The following is a 15,953-nucleotide window of genomic DNA, read 5'->3' as shown; positions in this document are numbered from 1 at the left end:
AAATTGATAGGATAATACGTAATTACAGAGACAGTTAGCATAATATTTTATTTTACTTTTGTAAAATGGTTATCAAGACTTCAGAAGATTGTTTTCCATTCATCAGCAAACATTCCAAGGAACATCTGAGAGAACAAGAAAATTAATTTCATAACGAAACGTTCTAAATTTTTTGGGGCCACTAAATTAAATTTTCCTTAGTTTCCTCTTTTTATTCCATAGCAACTGTAAGCTAATAAGAAACAAAAAAAGTGTCATTATGAACCACTTTTTACTGATCATTATTTTAATCGTGTGATACTTTTAATCTGTCCTATTGTTGTTTTAATGCAAAACTGTATACGTCACTGTATGATAGAGATTACCAGTAGCAGTTTATTTTATCATTGAGCATTGAGGGCAATGAATTTTCCTTTTCACTGTAAGGAGTGTTTTTTTTTAAAGATTATTAGTAATTTGTTATTACACAAATTACTAATACTCCCGTTAGCCCCTCGTACTAAGCTAAATATGCTTGTGTCACGAGTGAGCTCACCACAATAGTCGAGCGGCGGCGGGGACCGAACCCGCGTTCTCCGGATCACGAGTCGGCCAGTCCGACCCCTTCACCGTTCGGCTATCGCGGCTAGTGTGTTTTAATCATTCAAAATTTTCACACAAGCTACCGTAGTTACAAGTCCAAAGTAGTCGTAGTTAATATTTACATAAGTACCTACTCGTAAATAGGTATCAAGAATTGTTAAAATGTAAGAGAAGAACTAATACAGCCAAGTGTAACTGATTGAACATTTTGACATAATGCGAATCTAGGGTTGCCAGACGTCGGTATAACCATACGTAATTTATTTTACTTTGTAAATATGGCCAAATCAGACTTACTCCCGGTGTTTATATTGTGTTCAAACTCAATATCATTAAAGGATTCAATAGATTTTAGGGATCCGGAATTGCGACTGTTCCTGAAAACTCCGAACTTTTGAAACCTGTCAACCCTATTCGAGCCATAAACAAACCTCCACAAAATATCATTTAGAGCAGCAATGCACCCAGGAATACTCGCTAATTGAACAAAACCCAATTAACTGCGTCTTCACAAACGGCCTTGCGCTGCTGAACCATAACACTTCATTAACTCACCAACAGAATCTAGGGCAAACAACACGGGAACATTATGCTGGAGTAAACACTGGGCTATAAATGTACCACACTCACGACAAACGAGGGATTTACTATTATTTATTACCTACACGCTACACCATCAATAGTCTCATTGTCAAACTTGAAATCTCCAATTTCTGGGAACGAAGGAGAGCACAAAAAGCTGTAGTGTGGCTGTAGCTAATGTGAGTTGCACCATCTTGCACTATCATTAACGTTAATAACGTCAAAAATCTGTCAAACTCCATAAAAAAGCACCGGTTATTGCAACTCAGCCTAAGTAGCGATTTTGTAACCAAGCAATATAAATTAATAATAACATACTATTACTGTGTTAAATTGACCTATGTGTGGTATATACCTACTTGCAGCTGCAACAATATTACCATATCATTTACAAGGTGCCTGTGAAACAAGGTTCTGTTCTTTTAAAATTGCTAGTCTAAATAGCTAGACGCTGAGCTCAATATGAATACGAAACAGGATGGCAAATAAATTACATTTGTCCCGCCCAGAAAAATGTTTACTGAATGCTAGATGAAAAATGTTACACTCATACATAAGGGATGAAATCTGTAGCCGACGAAATTTTAACATGAACGTAGCTCTAGAAAATGTGATACTGCTATTATAAAATCTCATAAAGTTCATGTAACTATTAATAGGTACGTACTTACCTATAATTACAAAACTATTAGAAAACTAAAGTAAATCCAGCGTAAATCCTAGTTACCTAATAATGGCCGACAAAGTTTGTATAGATTTTCGCCAAGTTACAAAACGAGGAAACCAATTGTTTAGCGATTATCCGCAATTTATGGTGACATTTCGACCATGGTCTGTCTGCAGTCCGCTGTGAGGCGAGCGGCGCGCGCGCATGTCCCATCAACACGTCGCGACAAAAGAATAATGGCAGGAGTATTGTTTATCGTCACCGTGCCTCAGAAAGATTACGAGCATGAGCTGCGCAAAAAAGACAAATCAACGGCCATCGTCATGGAAAAAGAGAAATATGAGAAAGCATCCAAGATAATCCATGAGTTGAAACAGCGACGTTTTGGAACCTTAAAACCAGTAGAATCGTTTGCAAAAGATGACGATAGCATCACAATGTCGAAGTGCAAATCGAGTGATTGTCTGGACAAGAACGAAAACGAAGATTTGTACAAAAGCAAAAGTGAGACTACTTTGAATGAAGTTCGGGATAGGTACGTGAAGTCTCCTTGGGGAGAGGTGAAACAAGTTATGAAGGCAAAGAGGAACAAAGTGAACATAACTAGGCCGGTGCGAGGGGTTGACATTTTGGGTGCGTTTCATTGGGACACGCCGCTTGAAACTGTGAGTATGCGAAAGTGTAGTATTATGGACATTTGTGACTAATTTTTAAAATAAATCATCTGTTGTGCTTAGTCCCTTTAGGAATCAAACAAAAAAAAATATAGCATTCGACATTGCATTGCACTATCGCTTTGACTTAAAAGCAATTTATCAGTAAGTGTATTTTCCCTGTGATGCCAATTTCGGCACGCATGCGGATCTGGCCCGCACGCGTGTAAAATCACGCTGCTGTTGGTTGCACGCAGGACAAAGATTTCGTGTAGGTATGTGCCCGCAGACAACCGCTGTATGTAGCTCGCGTAATGGGAAAAACATACGTATGAGACAATGAAATGCGGGCAGTCCGCATGCGGATTAAATCTACGCGTGTCGAAATCCGCATCACAGAAAAATAAGGCTCTAACCCTACGCCAAATAGCCATCAACAACATATCCCAAGAAAAATGTCTGATGTGATGAGGCTTGGGATAGCATCTTCAAAACTCAATGTCGTGCACAAAATTGTGTCAACTTTGAAACAAAAACAACATCAAAAACTTTAATCAAAACTCAAAGTTAAAAAAAAACTCGGTTACACTGTTTATTTATTTAAAAGCTTTCAGTGACCCACATAAAGTTTATGTTCATCAGCAAATTAATCTTGCTCCTGTGAGCGGTGGATATACGCAAACTTCCAGTTTGTCCTATACTAGTGTTTGTTCGTAACTCCACTTTAGGCTTTTAGAACAATATTAATTTATCACATGCTGTGTTAGTTTAGTCCACATAATATCATAATATCGTAATTTAGAGACAAAAAATCGGTAAGTGTAAAATTAATAACAGGCGAACCGCACGGTTTTCAACATCTTCTTTTGGTTAAGTTACATACTTAATATGAAAAATGTAAATGTTTGGAAAATTGTTTTTGTTTATGTAACTTATTTTGTAAACAAATGATTTAACCTTTAATTACATTACGTCATACAAAATTCTTGTACCTGTAATGATGTGAAAACTTTTAGGAGTCAATATTTTTCAATATTTTATTTATTAGATAGCTGGGTGGGTACTTATTAAAATCGAAGCTAGAAGCTAGAATAAGCTTTACAAAGTTGCATAATATTATCGAATTGTATTTATTTGTGTCCAAAAACAAAGAGATTACCAAATAGTTGCCGGAGACCGTAAAAGCCTTTTAATTCGAAATTCCGCTCATTATCAACGCTCTATGTAATTACCAACATTTTACAATTGTTTACAATCAATTGAATGTGCAGCCGCAATCAGTAATTTGATAATGAAGACTTTTCGGATTGCTAGCGATGTTACTCATTTAACAGGTTAAAATCCTCATCCGGAGTCTATGATATTGAGTAGTTTGAAACTTGGAACAAAATTATCTGCGTTGGTACTTGATACAAAGACATCTAGTGAAATAGGTTTTTTAGATAAGAACTCATTCATTTCCTTAGTAGATTCTCATTGTTTCAACTCGACAAGATAATAGTCAAAGCAAATGCATGTAAAGCATAATTACGATTATTATGAAAAGTCGTTTCGAGATAGGTAGGTACCTATACCTACTTATCAGGTAAACAGTTATTCCTAAACACATTGTGAAATAAATTTAATTTTACATTTGAAATGTTTTATTGACTACTTGCTATTGTTTTTATGGATGAACTAATTTACAGTCCATTCAGTGCCTTTAAATGGAAAGTAGTAAAATTATATTAATATTAATTAGTGACAACTTATACATACACCCGGCTAAGAATGAGATTTTGCCAACGAGTTTTACTGAAAAACTTTGTTTCAATCTTCAGATACTTTCGGAGATACTCGAGCGTCTTGACATCAATAGTGCGGCATGGAATGCTACCAGGGACAACAAATTCTGGAAGGTAAGCATTTCCTCAGTTATCTATCCATCTAAGGACAATCAAGTAATTAGCATTTGGTGCATTTTCATCGCGTCGAGCTGACTTATTAAATTAATTCCTTTGGAGTAATTTCTCTAGTTCTCTACTCGTCGTGAAATATTACGTTTAGTCCTCAGAACGGCCTCACCTCATTATCTGCCTGTAGTTGGTAATCATAAAAATTTGTAGGCTTAAAAGAGATACAATTTATATAAAAACAGAAGATTTAAATAAAATGACGTTACAAAGAGATACAAAAACAAACAAATTATGCATTATGTCATTTTTCGAAACATTACCAAGATTACGTTGTTTACAAAGAATACGCTATTCCGCAGTCATTAGCCTGATACTAATCTTAACTGACTGCCATCATCACAGTTCCTCATTATCACGTGCTAGGAATGACAATCAAACTATTTTAACTTTCTATGGAACAAATAACTATCAAGCCTAAGTAGGCGGCTGTAAAATTGTTTGAGATCCTTTGTTTCGGATCGTTCAAAATCGTAAACAATCGCATTGTACCTAATTTGATTCGGTAGCCATTGAAATGATTCACGAAACAAGGAAAAGACATTTCCGATCATGCATCTTTGATAAGGCTAATGGCTGCCTTAAATTTAAGTTAAAATTCATCAGTTCCTTTCATTCTTGGTAAAAATGAGGAAAACCCTTTTTTGAACTTCGATTCTAAACATTAATGACGCTAATTTATGTTTGGAAAATGTAATTACAGTTGTGGAATGCTCGGGAGTTCCCCTATTGAGTAGGTAGCCCTACTAGAGGTTCTTTTAGAAATCAAAATGAATAAGTAGGTACTACGACTACAGCTATCGATAGCGACTTTCTTTATTGTCGTAGATATGATTGTGTGGCGTCTCTAGCTATAATAAATACAATTCTGTAGAAGAAAAGACCGCAACTGAGGCCATAAAAATTATTACCCCTGAACATAGCAAGTTCAAGGGTAAATAACAAACAACCCATGGTAAACTTCCAAGGCAGTTTGAAAGGGTCTAGTTTTCAACTAGTCAAAGGAAATTTTTCCATTGTTTATACGGTTCATTGAACTCTGTCGCCAAAAGGTTTCCTTCAAAGGAAAATAGAAGGTCGTGTACGTCATTTAGTTTACTTGGTGCTTGAAAGCTGCTACATACCTTAAAGATCATATCACACTGGGATGCCAGAGCAGAGTAACAAATTATTTTTCAAGGTTACTTATTATATCTTAAAACGCAGCCCCAGCCTCTGTCTTAGTAAACATAAAACCCTGAAGGGTGTAAGTACGATCACTTGAAGCTGTGAGCATGCCTCTGTCTAGATAAATATCAATCCCAATATACGGTAATTTGAACCTGTAAGCATTATGAAAAACAATAAAAACATGATAGAGTTAGTATTATACTTTGTGTGGACTCAGAAATACTTCCATAAAAAAGAAGAAAGAAATGTAGGACAGAGAGTGAGTATAAGTACGGACTCCTCAGTGCGCAAAACGAATCTCTACACGCGCAATAAAACCATCATATTTTTATTGAAATGAGCCACCACCATGGCACACCATGGGAAGCAAGTGAGATATTGCACTTCAGAACCCATTCACAATGTAACATGTAGCAGTGTAGGATGAGTGTAGAGTAATCTGATACTAAGCAGAATTTATTGAGTGAAGTGTTACATTGTATTGAAGTAATTATCCATTTACTGGACTATTACTCTAGTCTTAATAGAGTTAATAACCTTACCTAATTACATATAAAAATTATAAAATCGATATCGTTTTAACAGCGTAGACTTCTACGTGATATTTCATATTTGCCTCTACGAATGTATTCAAAAGCAAATCTCAATGTACTTATCCTTTAGCACACACTCTACATTCTTTTGTTTTTATTCCAGGTGACTTTCTCCCTAAAGTCGGGCAACTTATGCGAGGAGTTGCTGCAAGTTTTGAAGACATTTGGCATCGGCAATCGGTACCAGTCATCCATGAGCGTCCTACCGTGCAATTTGTTTTACCAGTGCAATAAAGAAGACAAGGAAACTTCGTACAGAGATAATTGGAAGAGGTAAATCTTTTTTACAGATAAATAAACACTGTGGTACTATGTTAGGTACTCATATGTGTCACTTTGCGAAGAAATCGAAATTATCGAGTCTTTTAGATATAGACTGCTTACTTTGCTACCTATCTTGCTAGACTTTGGGAGATGTCCATGGTCATAATAATATAATATTCTATCATACTTACTCACAACACAAATTTTAAAAAAATCCTGCTTCGAGATAGAAGCCTAGATCTCAATAAACTGAGCGTAACATCTGGCGAGAGGAGCATACAACAAAAATAATTAACTACAGTGTGAGTCACGTTAAAGTGTACATATGAAAATAGATGAAACTAGACCTATTTTTATCGACAAAAAAGAGGTAAAATATTTTTTGAGATTTTTTTTTAATTTTTTATAGATTTTTTTCTCTCCCAATTACTTATTGTAAAGAAAACGTAATAACTTTTAACCTAAGCGGTATATCCTGTTAAAATAAAAACAATAATAATGCTAAATAACAGGCGATACTAAAAAAATACATAAAATAAACAAAAAAGGCCAACAAATAATAAAAAAATATACTTTTTGAAAAAAATCTGCTTTTAAATTCGTGTTTTTTTGGTTATTTGATAAATTTCTCCATAAAATGCCCCTATAACCGGTGGTTTTTATTGATTTGTATTATTCTCTATTGTATTATCTTCGTAAAACCAAAAATCGCATGTCTCTATCCCTATCACAACGTTTGCAATGATCGTTTGAACTAAGCCTCTCCGGGCGCGCCATTCAACGCTTCGTTAACAACGAAACTGAAAATGGCTCTAGATTTGTAATTTTGATAAAGACAAGTTAGATTTCAAATAAAAACAAAAGATTTCGAAGTAAAATAAGCATTTTAGTTAAAATTAAAATTGTCTCTACCTGTAGCGGAGAATAATGTTGTGGCAGGCCTTTGTTCAAACGATCATAGCAAATGTTGTGATAGGGATAGAGACATGCGATTTTTGGTTTTACAAAGATAATACGATAGAGAATAATAAAAAGTAATAAAAACCACCTGTTATAGGGGTATTTTTTGGAGAAATTTATCAAATAACCAAAAAAACACGAATTTAAAAGCAGATTTTTTTCAAAAAGTATCATTTTTTATTATTTGTTGGCATTTTTTGTGTATTTTATGTATTTTTTAGTATCGCCTGTTATTTAGCATTATTACTGTTTTTATTTTATCAGGATATACCGCTTAGTTTAAAAGTTATTACGTTTTCTTTACAATAAGTAATTGGAAGAAAAAAAATTCGATAAAAAATTTAAAAAAAATCTCAAAAAAATTTTGACCCCTTTTTTGTCGATAAAAATAGGTCTAGTTTTATCTATTTTCATATGTACACTTTAACGTGACTCACACTGTATAAATGATGCAAGCCCCTTTTCGCTCAAATTAATTCGGTTACCATTCAGCCAGTAACCAACGATCTTATAAATACAGTGAAACCTGGTTAAGTGAGACATCAATGTCGTTTCACTTATAGAGGTATTCCACTTACCCAGTGTCTCAGATATACAGGTATAAATAAATATCTGTCTCATTTACAGAGGGTTCCATTAATAGAGGTGAGAATACAGGTTATTTCAGTTATACAGGTGCGATTATTAAATTCGGCACAAACTTCTTCGCGTGTCTTCCCACTTTCATAAACGGATATTAACTTCAGTTTTTCACGTAATGATACCGATTGTAGCTTTCGTTTTGGAATTTTTCAAATAAACATCTGTATGATAGTAAAGCGAAACTAAAACTGAAGGTAATTGAAGCTCAAAATTTGTACTTACGTACTTGGAATTAGGTGTGGAATTTGTGGGTAGAATAAGAATGAGTAAACAAACAATGTTATCTCAGTTACAGAGGTTTATGCATATAAAATTTACTCGCTGTCTCAGTTATAGAGGTAACTATGATGATAAATCGAAAGAACAAATCCCAGATATAGAGGCTTACCTCGTCCCACTAACAGAGGTAATTCAGTGCCAAAGTGTTGGGACCTCAGCATGAGTTCCAGTTATGGAGGTTTCTCACTTATCCAGGTCCCACTTAACCAAGTTTCACATATAAAAGGAGAAACTGACTGACTGACAGACCCACGCACAGCCTAAACGGCTAAACTTAGGCACTTGAAATTTGGAAGGGACGTAGCTTAGGTACCGTAGAGGTGCACTAAGAAAGGAATTCCCGAAATTCCCACGGGAACGGGAAATAGCGAGAAAATCCTTTTGTATGAAAAATCTAAACCGCTTCAGTTAGACGCTTGAAATTTGGCATGCAAGTACCTTAGTAAACTTAAAGCTTAGTTACAACAGGATATTGCAAAATTCCCACGGGAACGGGAGTTAGCGGTAAAAAACATGTGTATGAAAAAATCTAAACCGCGTAAGATAGATGAAGGGGGTAAAACGGGATCCACGCGTACGAAGTCGCGGGCGGTCGCTAGTTCTTATAGAAAAGCTTTATCGCACAAGTTCAACATATTCTAGACTTTCCAATACTCCAATAATATCGCAAAATATTTTTGCATAAAATGCAAGTGCAGCAAAGCCGATTCCGATAACCTCACAAACGACAAGATTTTCTACGAACATGCTTTGAAAAGCTCTTTCATGGTTTTACTTCATATAAATAGTGAAGGTGTGCTTTGAATACGGGTTTGCAAATCCCAGAAGAATTGTAACAAAATCGGATTTTACGTTCTGTTTCTGTACTGCAGAACAGATCTAAGAAATTCACAAACGATGCTTGCATAAGTGAAGCGGCAAATCGAACGCACAGCCTTGAATAGAGCTCTGTGATTGGTTCGTATGCCACCCTGTGCGTCCACGCGCACTCTGATACCTCATAAGTTTGTGAATACGGGTGTGAGTTTTCACTATACTTTTCGCAAATAGTGAATTTTGTAATACACATTACGTACGTAGGTTTAAGCCACTTACCTAAGTGATTCCAAACAAACGTTCTGTAAACGGAATGTAAGTTTTCTTCATCGATCACTTGCGAACGCGGCTTAATTAATTAGCTGGTGTAGTCAGTAAAATAAAGCCAAAACCTAACACCATAGGTTTAGGTATAGTTGGGAAATTCATTATAGTAACAAGACTTTTTCTGAAGATACAGAAGAAAAAAATTTAAATTAAACTACGTTTATGTCTATTCCTTATACACTTTGTATAATCCAATCATTGGACATTTTGCACTGCTAGCTAGTATCTAGCACTCTCTAACAGCTATCTACCTACTTATCTCTAAGTCTGATTATAAAAGGAGCATATTGGTTCCCAGCTTCAACGGATAAATATTGCAGACGGAGGGTACGGCGTACGACAGAAAAAGTAGAACTTTTTACTTACCTTGCCATTTCTTTACAGTGGTAACTCAGCCTGGTCCCGCTTCTCATCATCAGTCCGCGCTCGCAACAACCTTGCCCAAGTGCTCCACGACGTCCGAGCTGAAGCCTCCCTGACCTTCGACTGGCTGTTCCTCCTGCTGGTGGCTGCCTTCGTAGCCGCCATTGGCCTGGTCGAAGACTCCACGGTCATCATTGTTGCTAGCATGCTGATATCGCCTTTGATGGTAATAATTGGAAGAACATCCTTTTAAAGCTTCGAAGTTATAGTCTTAACGTCATTGCACATGTTATCAACCCGAAAGGGACCAACCTACACCGTATCGCCTCCCAGCGCGAGGCGAGGCGTGTACCTTACGGTGCTGATAAATGCACGTTGCAGTACGGAGTTTCATAGGTACAAAGAATACTGACCGCTTCGAGTTGATACGGTTACGATACGTTTCTGGGTTGTTAAGTGTGCTTCGTCCTTTAGCAAGCACTTTTAATCATTATTTGATTAATATTTGCAGGCTCCTATCACAGCAGCAACTCTAGGCACTGCAGTCCGCGACCGCTCGCTCCAACACATGGGTCTTCTTCACGAAATACTGGGCTTGTTCCTCGCTCTTGTGATGGGATTCATCTTCGGCCTGACCATCTGTGCGGTCGATGACCGGTACGGGGTAGGCGAGTGGCCTACTGAAGAGATGACGTCAAGGTAATTTTTTTTTCTTTTACAACTAAGTATGTTCTCTGTATGTGACAGCAGTCTGCTTTGATCAGCTTTTTTGGTAATTCACTTAATTAACGTTAGTGATTGAGAACTTTGTATGACCTGTATGTACCGTAGACTATTGTGGTGAAACAATATTTCTTTTGTCTGATTTTTTTTAATTACTTAAAAAAAATTAAAATATCTTTGGACAATCTCACACAGCGCCATCTAGCCCCAAAGTAAGCAATTAATATGTTTGTGTTATGGGTGCTAGCTTAACGGATATACTATTTATATACTTTTTATTTTTAAATACATACATATTATACATAGTAACACCCAGAACCGTCACAGAAATTAAAATTCATCATTTCAATTTCTGCCCGGCCGGGAATCGAACCCGGGACCTCTCGGCATAGTAGTCCGTTCTGAACCACTACACCAAACGGCTTAATTACAGCCCACATAGCACTTGCTCATTGTCGGGTATGCTAGTGTAGATGAGGTCACCCTCTTCATACACTGAATGGAATGAAAGCATACATTTGAAATAAGGTCGCCACTCGCCACTCATTTACTTTCCTGGTTTTAAATTCCATGTAGAGTTGCAGAAATATGAAGTCTAAATGGAACACTACTTTTAATACCTAAAGCTACTCGAATGTATGTAGATTTTCAACACTTGAATCAGGTAAAATTCAATACAATGTCACTTCTATTAATTAGCCTGATAACCACAGATTATAGCAATAAAAGTAAAAACAAATATTTTGTAGAGTTGTGCGTTAGCTGCTTTGTCTATGGCAAGATAGTCATAAACTAGCCAGTCTATTATCTACCTGATGTTTTCCTTTCTAGGTGCGAGATCCGTTCCCTATGGCTGGGCGTGCTCGTAGCGATCCCGAGCGGCGCAGGAGTGGCGCTGGCTGTGCTCAGCGAATACACTGCTTCTTTGGTGGGCGTCGCCATCTCAGCATCCTTGCTACCGCCTGCAGTGAACGCTGTAAGTGATATCATTTAGTAGAAATACTCTTATTAAGGGAAATAATTAGGTATGTTTGGTAATATTGTACCAATAAGTGACATGATTTAACAGAAATAGCTAGCTGAATAGGTTCCTAGCCTTCCTACGGCAGACGAGCGGTGATATATGCTATGATAGCTCAGTTACGTCACATATCGCTCCTCCCGCACCTCTCCACTGCCGCATGAACCTACTAATTTTAAGTTATGGGCTATGCCTGTATGTAATCTACCCTTGGACTTCCCGAAACCGCCAAAGAGTTTGATCTACCTTTTTTCGTCCTTCGTTGATTCTACATTTTAGTCTTTGCCGAGACGTGCTGGTCTTCATTAAGAGAGTCTATTCGATTTTTCGCCGGTCAGATATGGCGCTCACCCTAATGGCTAGCCCATCCCATAGTCCCATACCCATTACCACTGTAACTTACAGATAAGTTTTTTTTAAATAATAATATGATCTTTTGTTATGTCTTGCAAAAGGTGCTATTGGATTACTCCAGTTGCAAGACGGTGTGCCATTTTTTGGGATGTGTTGGATTCCTTTGTATTCTAGGGTCTGCTCTGGTCGATGGCACTGGTACACCTGGTGTTCGCGGAGGACGAGACTCGGTTCTCCGGGGTGATCACCTCGTACCGCTACAGCGCGGACCCGGCGGCTGAGTTAGCATTGCTGGGAACTGTTTCTCTCTGTCTGACGTTGGTCAATATACTCTGCATATTCTTGTCTGGAGTTGCTGTTTATAAGGTTGGTGCAAAATTAACAGACTGGCATAGTAAGTCTTGAACGCCGCGGATCACGAATTCGATTCTTAGTTGGTAATTTTCTCTTGTCCTCGGAATTGACTGATAAGTATTTCTTGCAGGTCAAAGAAGTATGTCCGCTAGAGAGAAGAGACATATCATGGTGGAGAGCTAATAAAAATCTTCTTCGAGCTTCAAGAGTCAATAAGGATCCGGCTGCACCTTGGGACATGTACAGGTAAATTTAACACCCTAAACACTTGGCTAAACGATGGTAAAGACAAGCTTTTGTTTTGTATTAGTTACTTTGCTAATGTAAAGAAAGACGTCACTTGCTAACATATACCTCTACCTACTTGAAATGTTCAAGAGACAATGTCACAAGCGTTTCATCAACCAATTGCAGTAAATGGTGTAACGATCAAATCGAGGCTCAGAAGACGTCGGACAAGGCTGTGCCTCCAGTCCAGAGTGACACAGTGACGTATCGCCGCCACGTGACTGGCTTCCGACCGAAGGCTCAGAACCTTGAGGACTACCTGCAGGGTTCTCAGTGAGTACCTACACTATTCATAATCAAGAATTTACTCAAACATTCTCCTAAATACTTTGCAACCCAACTGAGGTGGGTTATAACAGAGGAGAGTTGTGACATTGTCGATTTTTTGGAACTTGTTAACTACTAGCGAGCACGTAACTGGAATTAACGAATGCGCTCTGTTGCGGTGAGCAATATCTCTTGCGTGCTAACAGTTAATGGGTTTCCAAAAATCGACAATGTCCCAACTCTCCTATGTTACAACTCACTTCGGTCTCCCCTGGTCCTGGTAGTTTCTAGCCTGTTTCTATCAACACCCGCTTATTTACCTACATGAAATGTTTTCAACTGTTGGATGTAGCAACTGAATTCTTATTTGCAGAACCACTGACAACTTGACTCCACATCATTTCGAATCTCAATCAACACTGGATATAGAAAATCGAATGGAAAATGAAGAAAAATGCGGAAAACCTAGTTTAAACTCCAGCGTGTATTCCAACGAAAACAAATCTATATGTAACTTAAAATCTTTAGATCGGGAAGACTTTAGCTTGTATGACACATGCTTTGAAGGGAAAGAAGGGGAAGAATCATATAAAACACACTACCCGACGATAGAACCATCGTCAAATCTAACGGTAGACGCTAAGCAGCAAGGTGTTATTTTAGGAAATAAAACTTTTCATGTTTAATTTGTACTACGAGTAGGTAGGTACCTCTAAATTATAAGAGAAGATTTTGTTAACTTATGTTCTTAAATACCCACTTATACAGTCACTTTTTACACACAAAACAACAAACTCACGTTACGCCTTCTTGCTTTTTAACCGATTTCAACAAAAGGAGGTGGTTCTCTATTCGGTTGGTATAATCTTTCTTAGCTTAGTTCTTTAGTTTCACAAATCTTGATTAGATATATTGCTAGCAAATAGAGTCACCGGAAATCAGCTGATAGATACTCGGCAGATAGCTGAAACGTAATCTAAAGGGACAACGGAAGCTATTCCCACCTCTCGTTCCCACCGCTGCAACTCCTGTGTAGCCAGGATCTACAGCTTGATCGCCAATAAAAACCCAACCAGTGAAAGTCAAGTTTGTCCCGGGGGAAAGTTAAACTGTCATTGGATCCGCAACGAAATTAATCAGAAGAACATAGGAGGAGTTCGAAGTTAAGTTTCGACTTCCCTCCATTGCAAAGCGTATGATAAGTGACAACAAAGGTATGTTACAACAGGCACTACCTGTCTATTCTCGATAGATATAACTACATACCTACAAGAAACTTTAACATCAGGTCAGAAATAATTGTACCCCTCAATATTAATTGCTTAAGACAACGCCTGCCTTCTATTTCGACTTTCGAACTTGATTGATTGAACTGTCCCATGTGCGGTGAATCTGTGATGCAGTGATTGATGGACCGCCAATCGACATTAGGGACTATTAAGGACTCTGTGAATAAACTGAACTACTTACTTATTTTCATCGAAATCAATCTCTACATACCTAATTATATTCTGTGATAGAGTTTACAATATTTTAATGATTTTTTTTTTTCAATAAAATTATTTGTACGACTTGCGACTCGTATTGTTATATTTTTCATTCAAACAATAATGTAGCACCTGCTTTATTTTTACTATTTTGTTTAAGACATAGGAATATTTTTTATTGAATAATCTTTACCATCTTATGAGTTCATAGAGCGAAATGAAAGAATACGCTTAGGTTTTATCCTATTTAAATAAATACTTGTAAGAGATCCTACTGATAGTTTTTTTTTCGTTAACTACCAATCGCCTTTGTTTGTACAGTGGTACTTACTTATTAATATTCTGTAGTACAGTCAACAGCACAACAGGCTAGGTATAATATTTTTTGTTGCATAATAGAGCTATTTCAGGTTCACTGAAATGGACTTACGAGTACTTAAGTTACTTGTAATGATTGAAAATAAAAAAGACTTAATATACACATATCATTTTGATCACAAGTCGAATGCTATATTTTCTACGCTCTACTTATCCGCGAAGCGATATCCCAATAATTGTGTTAACGAAGTTCGAGAGGCCTACCCTATAAAGCCTACCCTTAATTAAACTGTGTAAACTCAAAAGTATTGCTACCCAACTTGTAGGTAAGTATCGAAGATTCTTAAGAAGATTAGAAAGATTCCAATTTTGCGAGGATACTTTAAGTGGATCGAAGTAGATCTTGGTCAGCCGGTGGTCGTTACACAAGCCATTTAAGGCGCTTAAAGTCGGCTCATGAGCCTGCATCTAATCTCTTTTACCTGGTTTAGCTCCATTAAACTCACATAAAGCGGCTTTTAAGCATGGAAATATTACTCAAGACATAATTTATGCTATATTTTCAGCACTAATACCTAAGTATGACGTGGACATTTGATGGATATTTGTTAGGTTCTGGATTTTTACATTTCCTAATTAAGAAAAAGTACATATTTTGACGTAACACCTACTTAGTATCCATCACGTGGGTATTACCCAAGATGTAAGACTTTTTGATTCAGGTTCTCTGTCACTTTTGGCTGGTAAGCTGTATGTAGGTATACCTACCTGCATAGCTGGGCATTAACTCGTTAATCCGTTAATCGTTAATTAACGAAGTTAACATTTCTATTAACGGATTAACTTTTAAGTTAACTTTAAAAAATGTTAACGGACTCGTTAACTTCCGTTAAATTATCCTAAGTCCGTTAATCGTTAATCCAGTACCTACTATTTACCAAAAAGATACAGCAGGCACGCTGAAAAACGCTAGAAAAATGCGTTCTGACAAGTACGTTCGGGCTTCCAGAACTTCCAGAACCTAAAACAACAGTTTTTGTAACCAGATCACTAACGACACTTGTTAATGTGTCTATGTGTGTGGGTGGGACAACTCTTGCATCTAAATTTAAGACCAGTTTTCCTCAACCGATTGAGCTGAAATTTGGTGTAGGTACTTATGTAAGTACGATGACAATGCAATGTTATGGTACCATTGAGCTGGTCTGATGATGGAGTCATGAGGTGGCCATAGGAACTCCTAAATGAAATGGCGGCAACGCATCAAATTTGGGTTCGTTGGATTTGTCTT

The 15,953-nt window shown here is 37.1% G+C and overlaps 1 protein-coding gene across 1 annotated transcript; it reads left to right on the top strand.

Annotated features, from left to right (window-relative positions):
• The first annotated feature begins 2,023 nt into the window (after positions 1-2,023).
• On the top strand, positions 2,024-14,614 carry LOC135077643 (uncharacterized). The gene is made up of 10 exons (XM_063972199.1): positions 2,024-2,496; positions 4,305-4,382; positions 6,303-6,472; positions 9,872-10,076; positions 10,362-10,549; positions 11,405-11,549; positions 12,123-12,314; positions 12,433-12,548; positions 12,717-12,863; positions 13,231-14,614. Exons 1-10 carry the CDS (start codon positions 2,068-2,070, stop codon positions 13,541-13,543), a joined length of 1,983 nt encoding a protein of 660 aa, XP_063828269.1. The 5' UTR covers positions 2,024-2,067; the 3' UTR covers positions 13,544-14,614.
• The last annotated feature ends 1,339 nt before the right edge of the window (positions 14,615-15,953 follow it).

This window comes from Ostrinia nubilalis, chromosome 13 (genome assembly GCF_963855985.1).
Source record: "Ostrinia nubilalis chromosome 13, ilOstNubi1.1, whole genome shotgun sequence".
In the NCBI taxonomy this organism is placed as follows: domain Eukaryota; kingdom Metazoa; phylum Arthropoda; class Insecta; order Lepidoptera; family Crambidae; genus Ostrinia; species Ostrinia nubilalis.
This window is presented reverse-complemented; position numbering and strand designations above follow the sequence as displayed.

Excerpts from the sequence above, each read along its gene's own strand:
- LOC135077643 (XM_063972199.1), top strand. The coding sequence starts at position 2,068 with ATGGCAGGAGTATTGTTTATCGTCACCGTGCCTCAGAAAGATTACGAG. Across the intron at positions 10,077-10,361 it reads TGCTGATATCGCCTTTGATG|GCTCCTATCACAGCAGCAAC; the intron begins GTAATAATTGGA and ends TAATATTTGCAG. Across the intron at positions 11,550-12,122 it reads TACCGCCTGCAGTGAACGCT|GGTCTGCTCTGGTCGATGGC; the intron begins GTAAGTGATATC and ends TTTGTATTCTAG.